The sequence below is a fragment of the Bos grunniens genome, chromosome 14 (assembly GCF_055505025.1).
Source record: "Bos grunniens cultivar Pamir isolate PY7600 chromosome 14, Bosgru_T2T1.0, whole genome shotgun sequence".
NCBI classification, from domain to species: Eukaryota; Metazoa; Chordata; class Mammalia; order Artiodactyla; family Bovidae; genus Bos; species Bos grunniens.
Window position 1 is genome coordinate 83,559,162 of NC_141178.1, and position 13,312 is coordinate 83,572,473.

General features: G+C 54.6%; 1 protein-coding gene across 3 annotated transcripts; it reads right to left on the reverse strand.

Moving 5' to 3' along the window:
• Positions 1 to 8,687: 8,687 nt before the first annotated feature.
• Positions 8,688 to 13,041, reverse strand: VPS28 (VPS28 subunit of ESCRT-I). 3 transcript variants are annotated; one of them, XM_086338070.1, is made up of 11 exons: positions 13,010 to 13,041; positions 12,034 to 12,201; positions 11,744 to 11,845; positions 11,190 to 11,218; positions 11,034 to 11,071; positions 10,738 to 10,827; positions 10,016 to 10,121; positions 9,811 to 9,912; positions 9,455 to 9,508; positions 9,274 to 9,365; positions 8,688 to 8,936 (listed from the first exon to the last, which is right to left on the reverse strand). In XM_086338070.1, exons 3-11 carry the CDS (start codon positions 11,778 to 11,780, stop codon positions 8,819 to 8,821), a joined length of 666 nt encoding a protein of 221 aa, XP_086194196.1. In that variant the 5' UTR covers positions 11,781 to 11,845; positions 12,034 to 12,201; positions 13,010 to 13,041; the 3' UTR covers positions 8,688 to 8,818. The 3 variants fall into 3 exon arrangements, with proteins under 3 accessions (XP_086194196.1, XP_086194199.1, XP_086194198.1); XM_086338073.1 differs by having other exon boundaries at positions 12,027 to 12,201; XM_086338072.1 differs by lacking the exon at positions 12,034 to 12,201.
• Positions 13,042 to 13,312: the final 271 nt, after the last annotated feature.

A 13,312-nucleotide genomic window follows, 5' to 3' on the forward strand; every position in this document is an offset into this window, starting at 1 on the left:
GCCTCCCTGCCCATCACCATCTCCTGTCCGTCTAGTCAAGGCTATGGTTTTTCCAGTGGTCACGTATGGGTGTGAGAGTTGGACTGTGAAGAAAGCTGAATGCCGAAGAATTGATGCTTTTGAACTGTGGTGTTGGAGAAGACTCTTGAGAGTCCCTTGGACTGCAAGGAGATCCAACCAGTCCATTCTGAAGGAGATCAGCCCTGGGATTTCTTTGGAAGGAATGATGCTAAAGCTGAAACTCCAGTCCTTTTCCTCTCAATGGCTTTCTAATTCCCTCTTTGAAAATCTGGAGGGGTATCTTTCCCATGGATCCTTTTCTACAATAATGATTAATGCGGCCATGTGCTTATGCCTGTTAGTTCTGATTTGTGTAATAGCCTCGTGCCTTTTCAGAATACTCAGCAGAAATGTTTCTGCTCTATCTACTGAGTTTCATACCTACGCTCTAAAAAATAAAAAAGGGGGAGATGTCGGGAGCCGTGTTAGGCATTACTGACAAAACGGAGGCATGGCCCTAAACCCCCTCCCTTTGTTCCGTAGGCACGGACCCGGAATGAAGGAGTTAGGCTTTGTGATTCTGACTTGTTTCTTCCTTTCCTCGGCTGAGTTGACTGAAGAGAATATTAAGGTGCTTATTGTTTTTGAGAGGAGCCTAAGAAGGCATAAAGCCTTCTGCAGCTGTGCTCAAAGAATAATTCATAAAGTTAATCACTGACATTTGTTCAAGGACTTTTACAAAAAAGTGTTCCAGGGTGAGCACACAGGCCGCAGCTTGAGACCATGGGAGGGATTGCTGTCTGAAGGCCATTTGTGAGAAAAGTGTTTATGGCAAAGGAGTTTGCTGAATTTAGGGCTTAGGAATAATTAAAATAGTTAGAAGCTAAAGATACAAGGATTGCTGTAATGTTAGCATATTCTACTATAGCTTATAGAAATTAGGGACTTTAGAGGTAGTATTAGCTAGAAGCCCTTTCTAAGAAATAGTGAGCTTAGGACACTAGGGGCAAACAGGGCTTAGAAAGATAAGAAAGAAACTGAGGAATGTGGTATGCAGCCCAGACATTAGCATGAGTTACAGTGTATTCACAACGACACATGAGAAAAAGTAGATAAGAGAATCGCTGAGGAAGGAACTCCTTTTGAGGGGCAACAATGATTTTTTGAGAAAAATAAATCTGGGTCAATGGGAACTAAAAATATCAAACCTCTGACCTAATGCTTTTGTAAAAGTATAAAAGAGAATCATAAGCTTGAAATAAACAGGCAGTCCAAGAAAAATGAGAGGCTGCCTCAGTTTCTCTCGCTGACACCGCCCACCCCTTCAGGTTGAATCCCTGGCTGCTGGAGCTGGACTCTGGCAGGCCAGGGTCTCTGGGTGGATGGGCCTGGCTCACCCCTCTGCTTCTTCAAAGGTCTTGTTACTGAACGCAGGTCTGTGTGCCCGACACATGGTGAGGTTGAGGCTTGCAGCAGAGAAAGGTTTATTGTGGTGCCAAGCAAGAACAGGTGACTCATGTTCAAAATCCCTTAAATCTCTGGATGGCTTTGGGGGGAGTCTGCAATAGGCAGAATTTGGGGAGAGGGCTTTCTCATAATTGGTTGGTGGAGAGGTAGCGGTGGTGCCCTGGGCACCTGTTAGGCTGGGACCTTAGTCCTGGGGGAAAAGCTCAAGAGACCCTGCCCCAAGGCTGTAGTTTCTCAACCGCCCCTCCTTGGTTTCTGTGTCCTGCCCTTCCCAGATTAGCAACCATTTGAACCTGACCTTTGGAATTCAGGAGAGGTTTTAGGGGACTGAAGGAAGCCTGTTTCCTACAAGGAGAAATGGAGGACCTGGAAAGGATTTTACTGGGAAGGGCCCTACAGGGTGCAGTTCATTTTCCATCCCTGCCCCTCCTTTTTTAACTTCTCAATCTTGAGAACAGGTATCGGACAAAGAAGGGAATAACATTTTGTGTAGAGAGGTTAAGCGTAGACTTGGCAGAGGAACTTGGTTTTACGGGAACTCGGTTTCTGTCCGGGTTTGCTTCCTGTGGCCCTCTCGCTAGGGGCTGCCTCCAAGCCAAGGGCATCTGGGGCAGAGGTTCCAGGAGACCACCGGGGCTGTCCCCCACCCCACCAGAGAGCTCCAGTACAACTCTGCCCCCTCCCCTCCCCCCCACCGCAGTATCTTCCCCCTCAAGGCAGCTCAGACACTGCAGAGAGCCCTGGCTGGGGGTGGGGGTGTGGATCCTGAGCTGTGTTGGAATTCTCAGGGTGGACTTGCTGGGGCCCATGTGAGGAAAGAGGAGAGACTGCATCTTGAAGCCTGTCATCCATCTTAAAGACAGGATGTGACCTGGGCCTGAACCCTGCCCAAGAGTGAGGACACCTTTGCTAGTGAAAACCAGGTCTCCTGGAGGCCTCCCTCCCTACACGTGACAAAGGGAGACTAGTGGAGGCCAGGCTGCCTGTTAGGTTAACCGCGGAGACACCCCCTGATGTGTAGTCATTGTTCCCCCTTTAACCTTCATCTTGGTTCTCCCAGCACCTACTTGTTGTAAAACTCAATCACACGCAACAAAGAGGTTGCTAACATGTAACCAGTCACATAGTGGGGGGTATGAAACGGGGCCTCTCAGAAACATCAGGATCCTTGTTGGGAACTGATCCCCGTTGGACCTGCTGGTGTAGTAAACTGTACTCCACTGTCCTGAGTGTCCTCCGAGGCGTGTTTTTGACTCCAGATTCCACAACAGAATCAGAGGGAACTGAGATAAGGTGCTGAGTCACACTCCCTCTACGGCCTCCAGGGAAAATCCCCAGGAAATGGCCAAAGTGCCACATAAACAGAAGGGAACAGGAGCCAGGCCTCTGCCCTGGGCATTGAGCACTCCACCTGGGAAGGGGCTTGGGGGTGGGGTGAAGCGTGGCTCCCAGCCCTGACCCTCCCTGCGGGCTCTCACTCCGGCCTTTGAACCCCTAGGCCTTATCTCTGCCTAGTTGGCAATCTGGGGAAAGGGGCAGACCCCAGGGAGCCAGTCGCCTCCGCCCAGGCAGGTCTCAGGGCAGCCTTGCCTTCTAGAGGGAGTGTTTAGGTGGCCCCTTCCATACCTGATTGGACAGACCCCTCTGTGGGGTGTGGTTGGGGTTGGGGAGGAGAGGCTCCAAGAGAGCTGGGAGCCCAGGCCTCCGGACTCTGTCCCAGTGTCCCCTGCCACCCAGGGCAGGGCACCTGGCTGAGCAGGAGCCAAGGGCTGAGTTCAGGCACAGTCCTGCCCCTCCCTCACCGCAGGGTAACCTTGGTGGGCCCTGAGGGGGTATGGGGAAGTGGCGGGCTTGAGAAGAACCTGAGGGTTCCTGGACCCCTGGGTCAATTAGGAAGGAAGCTGGAAAGATGCAGGCCCCCCTCACACAGTTGTGAAGTCCACGGGCTCTAACTATCCCTTTTCCTATCCCACCTTGCCACGGCCATTGGGCTGGCCGGAGCTGAGCCACCTCATCCTGCAGTCTTCGGGCCTGGACAGCTTCAGGGAAGAGGTCTCAGCTCACGTCTGATCAGCCCCCCAGGTCCCGTGTGCAGGCCTGAGCCCACTGGCAGGCCTCCGGGCCTCAGCACCCCTCTACGTGGGCCCACATTTCTCTGCTTCATGTTTGCCCCAGCCCTGCCTTCCTAGCCCAGGGCTGCCAGAACATGTCAGCAGCTTCCCTGCACACCTGCCTGTCCCCCGCCCAGTGCTGGGCGGACCCCCAGGTCCCTCCTGCATCAGCCCATCCAGCAAGCACCAGACGCCCTTGTTCTCTGCATGATATTCACAGCAGCCCTAGAGCCCATCCCTGGATGGAGATATAATGTGCTCTAGACATTTTTAAAATGTGGTCTGGATCATCATTCTCCATCTTTGGCTGCAAGGAATATAATCAACCTGATTTCGGTGTTGACCATCTAGTGATGTCCATGTGTAGAGTCTTCTCTTGTGCTGTTGGAAGAGGGTGTTTGCTATGACCAGTGCGTTCTCTTGGCAAAACTCTATTAGCCTTTGCCCTGCTTCTTTCTGTACTCCAAGGCCAAATTTGCCTATTACTCCAGGTGTTTCTTGACTTCCTATTTTTGCATTCCAGTCCCCTATAATGAAAAGGACATGGTTTTGGGGGTGTTAGTTCTAGGTCTTGTAGGTCTTCATAGAACTGTTCAACTTCAGCATTACTGGTCGGGGCATAGACTTGGATTACTGTGATATTGAATGGTTTGCCTTGGAAACAGAGCATTCTGTCATTTTTGAGATTTGATCCAGGTACTGCATTTTGGAGTCTTTTGTTGACTATGAGGGTTACTCCCTTTCTTACAAGGGATTCTTGCCCACAGTAGTAGATATAATGGTCATCTGAGTTAAATTCACCCATTCCAGTCCATTTTAATTCACTGATTCCTAAAATGTCAACGTTTACTCTTGCCATCTCCTGTTTGACCACTTCCAATTTGCATGATTCATGGACCTAACATTCCAGGTTCCTATGTTAACAAGACCAGGAGCTGACTGTGGCTCAGATCATGAACTCCTTATTGCCAAATTCAGACTTAAAATGAACAAAGTGGGGAAAACCACTAGACAATTCAGGTACGACCTAAATCAAATCCCTTACAATTGTACAGTGGAAGTGAGAAGTAGATTTAAGGGACTAGATCTGATAGAGTGCCTGATGAACTATGGAATGAGGTTTGTGACACTGTACAGGAGACAGGGATCAAGACCATCTCCAAGAAAAAGAAATGCAAAAAAGCAAAATGGCTGTCTGAGGAAGCCTTACAAATAGCTGTGAAAAGAAGAGAAACGAAAAGCAAAGGAGAAAAGGATAGATATACCCATTTGAATGCAGAGTTCCAAAGAACAGCAAGGTGAAAAAAGAAAGCCTTCCTCAGTGACCAGTGCAAAGAAATAGAGTAAAACAATAGAACGGGAAAGACTAGAGAGCTCTTCAAGAAAATTAGAGATACCAAGGGAACATTTCATGCAAAGATGGGCTCAATAAAGGACAGAAATGCTATGGACCTAACAGTAGCAGAAAATATTAAGAAGAGGTGGCAAGAATACACAGAAGAACTACACAAAAAAGATCTTCATGACCCAGATAATCATGATGGTGTGATCCAGAGCCAGACATCCTGGAATGTGAAGTCAAGTGGGCCTTAGGAGGCTTCGCTACGAACAAAACTAGTGGAGGTGATGGAATTCCAGTTGAGCTATTCCAAATCCTAAAAGATGATGCCGTGAAAGTGCTGCACTCAATATGCCAGCAAATTTGGAAAACTCAGCAGTGGCCACAGGACTGGAAAAGGTCAGTTTTCATTCCAATCCCAAAGAAAGGTGATGCCAAAGAATGCTCGAGTGAGTGAGTGAAAGTTGCTCGGTCATGTCCTCCTCTTTGCAACCCCATGGACTGGAGTGCGTTGCCTTTTCCTTCTCCAAAGAATGGTCAAACTACTGCACGACTGCATTCATCTCACACCTTGCTGCTGCTGCTGCTGCTAAGTCGCTTCAGTCACGTCCGACTCTGTGCGATCCCATAGATGGCAGCCCACCAGGCTCCCCCGTCCCTGGGATTCTCCAGGCAAGAACACTGGAGTGGGTGCCATTTCCTTCTCCAATGCATGAAAGTGAAAAGTGAAAGGGAAGTCACTCAGTCGTGTCCGACTCTTAGCTACCCCATGGACTGCAGCCTACCAGGCTCCTCCATCCATGGGATTAATGTTCAAAATTCTCCAAGCCAGGCTTCAACAATATGTGAACTGTGAACTTCCAGATGTTCAAGCTGGATTTAGAAAAGGTAGAGGATACCAGAGATCAGATTGCCAACATCCGCTGGATCATGGAAAAAGCAAGAGAGTTCCAGAAAAACATCTATTTCTGCTTTATTGACTATGCTTTATTGACTGTGTGGAGCACAACAAACTGTGGAAAATTCTGAAAGAGATGGGAACACCAGACCACCTGACCTGCCTCTTGAGAAATCTGTATGCAGGTCACGAAGCAACAGTTCGAAATGGACATGGAACAACAGACTGGTTCCAAATAGGAAAAGGAGTACGTCAGGGCTGTATATTGTCACTCTGCTTGTTTAACTTATATGGAGTACATCATGAGAAATGCTGGGCTGGAGGAAGCACAAGCTGGAATCAAGATTGCTGGGAGAAATATCAATAACCTCAGATATGCAGATGACACCGACCTTATGGCAGAAAGTGAAGAAGAACTAAAGAGCCTCTTGATGAAAGTCAAAGAGGAGAGTGAAAAAGTTGGCTTAAAGCTCAACATTGAGAAAAGTAAGAGCATAGCATCTGGTCCCATCTCTTCATGGCAAATAGATGGGGAAACAGTGACAGACTTTATTTCAGTGGCAGACTTTATTTCCAAAATCACTGCAGATGGTGACTGCAGCCATGAAATTAAAAGACACTTACTCCTTGGGAGAAAAGTTATGACCAAACTAGACAGGATATTAAAAAGCAGAGACATTACTTTGCCAACAAAGGTCCATCTAGTCAAGGCTATGGTTTTTCCAGTAGTCATGTATGGATGTGAGAGTTGGACTACAAAGAAAGCTGAGCGCCGAATTGATGCTTTCGAACTGTGGTGTTGGAGAAGACTCCTGAGAGTCCCTTGGACTGCAAGGAGATCCAACCAGTGCATCCTAAAGGAAATCAGTCCTGAATATTCCTTGGAAGGACTGATGCTGAAGCTGAAACTCCAATACTTTGGCCACATGATGCGACAAACTGACTCATCAGCAAAGACCCTGATGCTGGCAAAGATCGAAGACAGGAGGAGAAGGGGACAATGGACGATGAGATAGTTGGATGGCATCACCAACTCAATGGACATGAGTTTGAGTAAACTCCAGGAGTTGGTGATGGACAGGGAGGCCTGGTGTGCTGCACTCTGTTGACATAAAAAAAAAAAAAAAAAAAAAAGATGTACAACTTAAGAGTTGCGATCAAGTTTTATTTGGAGCAAAATGAGGACTGCAGCCCAGGAGGCAGCATCTCAGCTCTGAGAGACTGCTCCAAAGTGGCAGTGGGGGAAAGTCAATATTGATGAAGGGGGAGTTCAATACTATGAAGCACTCATTTTACAAAAGGTTTTTTGTTAATCATGAGGATCTGATGTCACCATGAAGGAATTTATTTAGTGCTTCTCTGGATGTGAGGAGATGCAAGGACTGAGATAATAAAATCTGTTCCTAAAAACATCCAACTATCTAAAGACCAGTCCCACCAGATTCTCTGGAGCACAGAGTGCCTCCCTCCACCCTGAACTCTCTCGGGGGGTGTTGAAGGTCTACAGCTATAGGGGCATGGGGTTCAATCTCTGTAGAGGCAGATGGCAAATGCCTTTGCCCTTCAGTCGTTGGCAATTTGCTTGTAAGTACCAATTTGTAGTTAACAAGTCCATGGGGTTGCAAAGAGTCGGACACGACTGAGCGACCAAACTGAACTGACTCTTCACACTTAGAGGTCTCTGGAGTTTTCAGAATCCAGAATGGTAGGTGGAGGTGGCAGGAGTAGTGGGGGCCTGTGAGAAGGGTTCTGGAGACGAGTGGAGGCAATGAGACCCCAAGGACCTCCCTGGCCCTCTGCCCCTTGGGCTCCCTAGACAGCAGGGCTTTGGGGCTAAGGCTCACCCACTCTCTCAAGGTCACTGGGAGGAGCCCTGAAGGCCAATCTAGTCTCGGGCATCCCCAGACTCAAGCCTGAGTGCAATTCCTGAGTTCTCTCCCCACTGCTGTCTCTGGACCAGCAGCAGAGACTGTGGGCACCACACACAGCACAGTCCACACTCACAACGTCAGCCCCCCACCTGCCACCCTGTTCTCACACAGAGACACACACACACATGCGTGAGCTCTGCTCCCCCCAACACATACACATGGCCCTGAGAGCCTTGCTGGCATCCAGGACTCCTGGGTACAATCCTAAGCCCTCACTGGCCAGTCGCCACCCCGCCTGTCTTCCTGCACCCCCTCCTCCTTTTCCAGCAACCTTGCTCATTCCCCTCATCCTCTGCTCATGCTGAGTCCACAGGAAGCGCACCTCCACACTGCCCCCTCGAAACACCACACTTTACCTTGTTGCCTTTAGAAACCATATACGAAGAAGAACCACTAAGAAAATGTTACAGTAAAACTGGCCTGTCCCTAGTCCCAACGCCACAGGTGCTGAGACTAACCCACCTTGGCACCCAGAGCCTTGGTCTCTGGTTTGTTGCTGTCTGTCTGAAGGGCACGGATGTGAACAGCACGGGCCTGAGGCCCTGGAGCGGGCACAGGGAGCAGGGGGTGCTTCCCCACCAGGCTTTGGGTGAGGCCAGTCCAGGGGTTCCGAGCTGTCCACTGCTCCTGGGTGAGGACTGCCCTTGGCAGCTGTCAGCTGGGACTCCAGTGAGCCCTGCGCGAGGATGGGTCCTGCTGCAAAGGTGTGAGCCTGCCCCAGCTGCCCGTCTCCAGGGCCGGGAGATACTGCTGGGGCTGTGGCCAGACCGCCAAGCCCCGGCAGCACAGCCTCCTGCTCTCAGACTGGGAGTGGCTGTGGCCGGCAGATTTACTTAGCCCTGCCTGTGTGTCAGACTGTGCCCACCAGAGAGGTCAATGCCTGCTCCCAGGCCCGAGAGGACAGACAGGGAAGGGCTGGAGAGGGAGGACTGCCCTCAGCAGCAGGTCAGAAAACAGCTTTATTGGGAAGAGGGGACTCCAGACGCCATGAACAGACAGACGGGTGGTCGTGGAAAGCAGGTGTCCGGGGAAGCAGGAACCATGGCAGAAGGCGGGCCTGGGGAGCCAGGGCTCAGGCATGCAGGAAGCGGTTGAAGGCGTTGTAGGCCGACTCCAGGTCGAAGAGCATCTGGCGCACCTGGGAGTCATCCAGCTCGTCTGAGGCCGACATGCCACTCAGGGTCTGCAGCCTGCAGGGCACAGGGTACAGCGCCTGCCTGTGTGTGTGGTGGTGGAGGGGGAGGGCTATGGGGCTGGGGGGTGTGTGTGTAAGGTTATGGGGCTTGGGGTGGGGGGCGGTGTCTGGGGGGTAAGGCTATAGCACTTGCGTGTGTGTGCAGTGGTGGAGAGGGAGGGCTAAGGGGCTGCAGTGTGTGCGTGTGTGTGTTTGTGTATGTATATATGTGTATGTGGAGGGAAGGACTATGGGGCCAGAGCGTGTGTGCACGCTATAGACCCAGGGGGTGTGTGCACAGGGGAGGGGGCTGGGGCTAGGGTTGGGGGCCCTGGCAAGCGACAAGCACTCACCACTGGCTGACCGTCTGGCGGCCCTCGAAGTCAGGGGGCAGGTGGCTCATGCGGTGCATGGTCTCCATCAGCTCCCGCAGGTCAGGCTGGATCTAAGGGAACAGCGCCTGCTGGGTCCCGCCCCGCTGAGCCCGGCTCCTCAGAACCTCCCCTTCCCCCTTCCCCCTGCCCAGGGCCGCACCTCGTCCATGGCTCGGATCTCCAGGCGCAGCTTGTCCATCACCGTGATAAAGAGCTGGGAGCGAGTGTGTGTGCGTGTGACTTCCCGGACCCCCGGCTCAGACCCCCGACACCCTGGTTCCTCTGTAGAGAGGGGCCTGGGGCCGCCCCACCCCGCCCCTTGCTCGCCTTAGCTGGTGGATCACTTGGGCCTCCCCCCCGCCACCCCCACCCATTCCTACAGCCAGGGGGCTACTGGGTAGGAATGGAGGACACGACCCACGTAAGCCTGGGACGGGGCGGAGCCTCGCGGCGGCCCCCCAGCCCCCGCCCCGTGGACCCCCGCGGCGGTTCGGGGCATGCGCACAGGGCCCGCACCGAGACCACGTCGGCTATGCAGCGGTTCAGGTTGCCTTTGTCGTCCTTGATGGTGATGGGCCGGTCCTCCTTGATCCTCTCCATAGCCAGTGGGCAGTCCAGCTGAGGGGAGGATCACGGCTGGGCCTCACAGGGCAGCCCGGCCGCAGCCCCGGGGCCCCTACGCCTGCCCCCGTCCCTCGGGGTGAAGGAGTCGCTCACTCACGCGAAACTTGCGGCAGAATTCATCAATGGAGCTGATTTCTGAGCCCTGGACCTGCCGGAAGGCCGCCTTGTACTGGACCAGGAGTCGGGAGCAGGCTGCGGTGTACCTGGGGGAAGAGGCCAGGCTGCTGCCCGCAGTGCCAGGCCAGCACCTCTGGGTCCCTTCTGCTTATCCTCTGCCCTTCCAGACACAGGGCAGCTCGCATGGACAAGACGTTAAGGGCCAGAGACCGGCCATGGGGGCAGAGGCTTCCTCATGAAGCTTTGAAAGGTGCGGGGGGTGGGGTGGGGTAATGCCCCAAATGTGGCTGCCACAGAGGACCAGTCTGGACTTTGCAAGTTGGCTCCGCAGGTCCCAGCCAGGTCCCTGAGCATGTTTCCTGGGCTGTGTTGGCTATGCCCCCACATGGACAGCTCACAGTGCTGCTGCGGGGCACGACCGCACTAGACAAAGACCCCACATACCTCCGGGCTGCCAGGCCTGGCCAGCAGCTCCCCACGGACTGACTGCCCGAGCCCCCAGCTCTCCTTCAAAGCGTTCTCACTGATGAGGTCCTGGGGAGCGGGGCGGGGCCAGAACCCTGGAGAAAGCTGGGCGCAGCCGCACCCACGTGGGCACTGCCCCCGGACTGCCCACCCTCCCTCCCCACTGAGCACCTGGCCCGGGAGGCCAGAGCTGAGCTTCCGAGGCTGGGCCAGCGGTGCAGGGAGGTGGGCTCTCACTCGTTGGGGGTGACGCAGTCCTTGATGTACGCCTTCTCCAGGGCTTGCATCGTCTTCACCACCGCAAACAGCTCCGCCATGTTGTCGTACCTGAGGGGGCGCAGACTTCAGGCGCGGCTGCCAAGGCAGGAAGCTGAGGGCCCGAGCACACCTGCCAGCCCTGCCTGGGTGCCACTGAGGTGGAGCTCTTGGTCTGGCCGCCTCCTCACCCCACCCCGAGCAGAGGCTTCTGGGGACCTGTTTCCCTGGGAAGATCCCCAGGGTTGGGGAGGCAGGCAGCCTGGGGCTGGACTCACTTCTCCCGCTCACGGGCGTTCTTGTACAGCTTCACTTCCTGTCGGGAGACCAGGCGGAGGGTCGGCCAGCAGCACCAGTGAGGCTGCGGGGCCCCAGTGAGGACCACGCAGATGAGAACCACAGTTGACATGGCCAGGAGGGTGCCCACCACTCACCTCATACAGCTCCGGCTTGTTTCCAGGGGCTGCGACAGAACAGGCAGAGTGGAAAGTCACCCCAGCGAGCCTGGCCACCACCCTGGCCCTAGGAACTTCAGTCCCAGCCCCTCTTAGTCTGCAGGGGACCTGAGCAGAACATAGGCCCCCCTCACTCTGAGGGGGACCCGAGCAGAGCACAGGCCTCTGGGTTCAGGGGCTGCACGCTAGGCCTGGTGCTCCATTCCACTCCTGTTGCTCACCTACTGCCCCTATAGCTGAGTGACCACAACTTGCTTATGATGTGGTTGTGGGTACACAATGTCTGTCACATGCTTTGCAACCATCCTCCTGGCCTGGGGACTCCGGGATACTTGAGACACCCTGAAGTCCAGGCACACTACAGCTGTCATCTCTGCGTCCAGCTGACCCCACTTGGAGGAGGTCTTTGGGCCCCTGGCTACCCCCTGGGACCTTGTTGTGTCAGACGTTATAGCCTGCCGGCAACCCCTGGCCTCTGCAGGTTGAAAGCCTCGGCCGTCTGGGTCCCTGGGCCCATCATGGGCCATACTCACCTCCCATGCCAGGAGTGGCTGGGATCCCGTGAAACATCCTGCCGGCTCTGAGTCAGGTGACCAGGAAAGAGAGGAAGACACGGCAGCCACTGGAGGAGTGACCTGCAGAAGAGAACACACGACACAACCTCTTAAAAGACAATCCCGAGCATATCTTCACACAAGAATAAATTTGGAGGAGCAGACCAACGGGGGTTGGGGTGAACTTTCTGTGAGGACAGTCCGGAGGATGATAGAGGCAGAGGGGAGTGTGTGTCGGGGGGTGGTTTGTCAAAGGACGCACCACTCACAGGCAAGAGGAGTCTGGGCTTATCCTGGTGCAGCGAGCTGGAGTCACTGGACAATTGGAGACAAGTCCTCGGGGAACCCAGATGGGCAGAGAGCTGAGCAGACAGTGGAAGCAGGAGCCCTGCTCACTTGAGAAGTTGATGCAGTGGCTGGGGCGAGGTTCAGACGTGCTTTGGAGATGGACCCACCAGGTGCAATGGAGAATTTTAAAATGTGTAAAAATTAAAAACGACTCAAGAACGACATCCTTATTTTCAGACCAAAGGCACCATGACCGTCAGATGAGCTGACACGGAGACGGTAAACAGAGTAGGTGTAGAGAGTAGGTGGGTGTACTACGGTTTGAACGTGTGGGCTTTGAGAAGCTCCGCAGGCTCCAAGGAGGCTGCAGAGGCGCCTGGAGGTCAGGGGAGAGGCCCGGACGGGCAGCCTGAGCCTGTGGCACTGAGCGGGTGGGTGGCGCCCCACAGGAAATGGCTGAGGGTGAACCAAGGTAGCGAAAAGACAGCCTATGCTGAGCCCCGGGACCCGGCGCAGAGGCAGTGCAGCGGGAAGGCGGGATGAGGCCTGGGGGACGAGGCTGGGAGTTCAGCTGGGCGCGGCGGGGGCGGGGCAGGGACACACAGACCGCTCAGCAACCGTGAGGCGGTGGGACGGCCAGGAGCAATCAGGGGCTCGGCTGTGGCCCTACAGCGGGACCCCAGCAGCCACGAAAGGGGAGCTCCGCGGCCACACGCTGAGCATCGTCACCCTGCACGAGCAGGGCGGCGAGCTCCCAGAGAAAGCCCGGCGAGCGCAGGGCGCGCAGGCCCGGGAGACGGCCTCAGACCCCGGACGGAGCCAGGAGACCCGGGGGCCCGGGACACAGAACTCCGAGAGGGCACCGAGGAGCAGGGATGCAGAGGACCCTCCGCGGCGTGGCGAAGACGGTGGGTTTTGGTCAGACCGCCTTTTCCGCCCGTCCCTTGCCCGGAATACCTGGACCGCCTCGCAGGTCCCAGCGACGGCGCGAGGGCGGGGCGCGCCTGACGTCTGCTCCCGCGCCTGCGCGCCAGGCCCCGCCGCCTGCGCATGCGCACGCTACACCTGCGCCAGGCCCCGCCGTCTGCGCCTGCGCGCTGGCTACGTCCCGCCCCCTGAGAGCTGAGGCTGCGGGTGAGTCTGTTCCTGGGACAGAGGGGAGGAAGCTGCGGATAAGTGGCTTTGCGTTCCCCTAGAGGGCCTCTAAGCGGCCAGCTCTGCCCTTGAAACCGCCCCACAGGGTTAACAGAAACTGGTAAC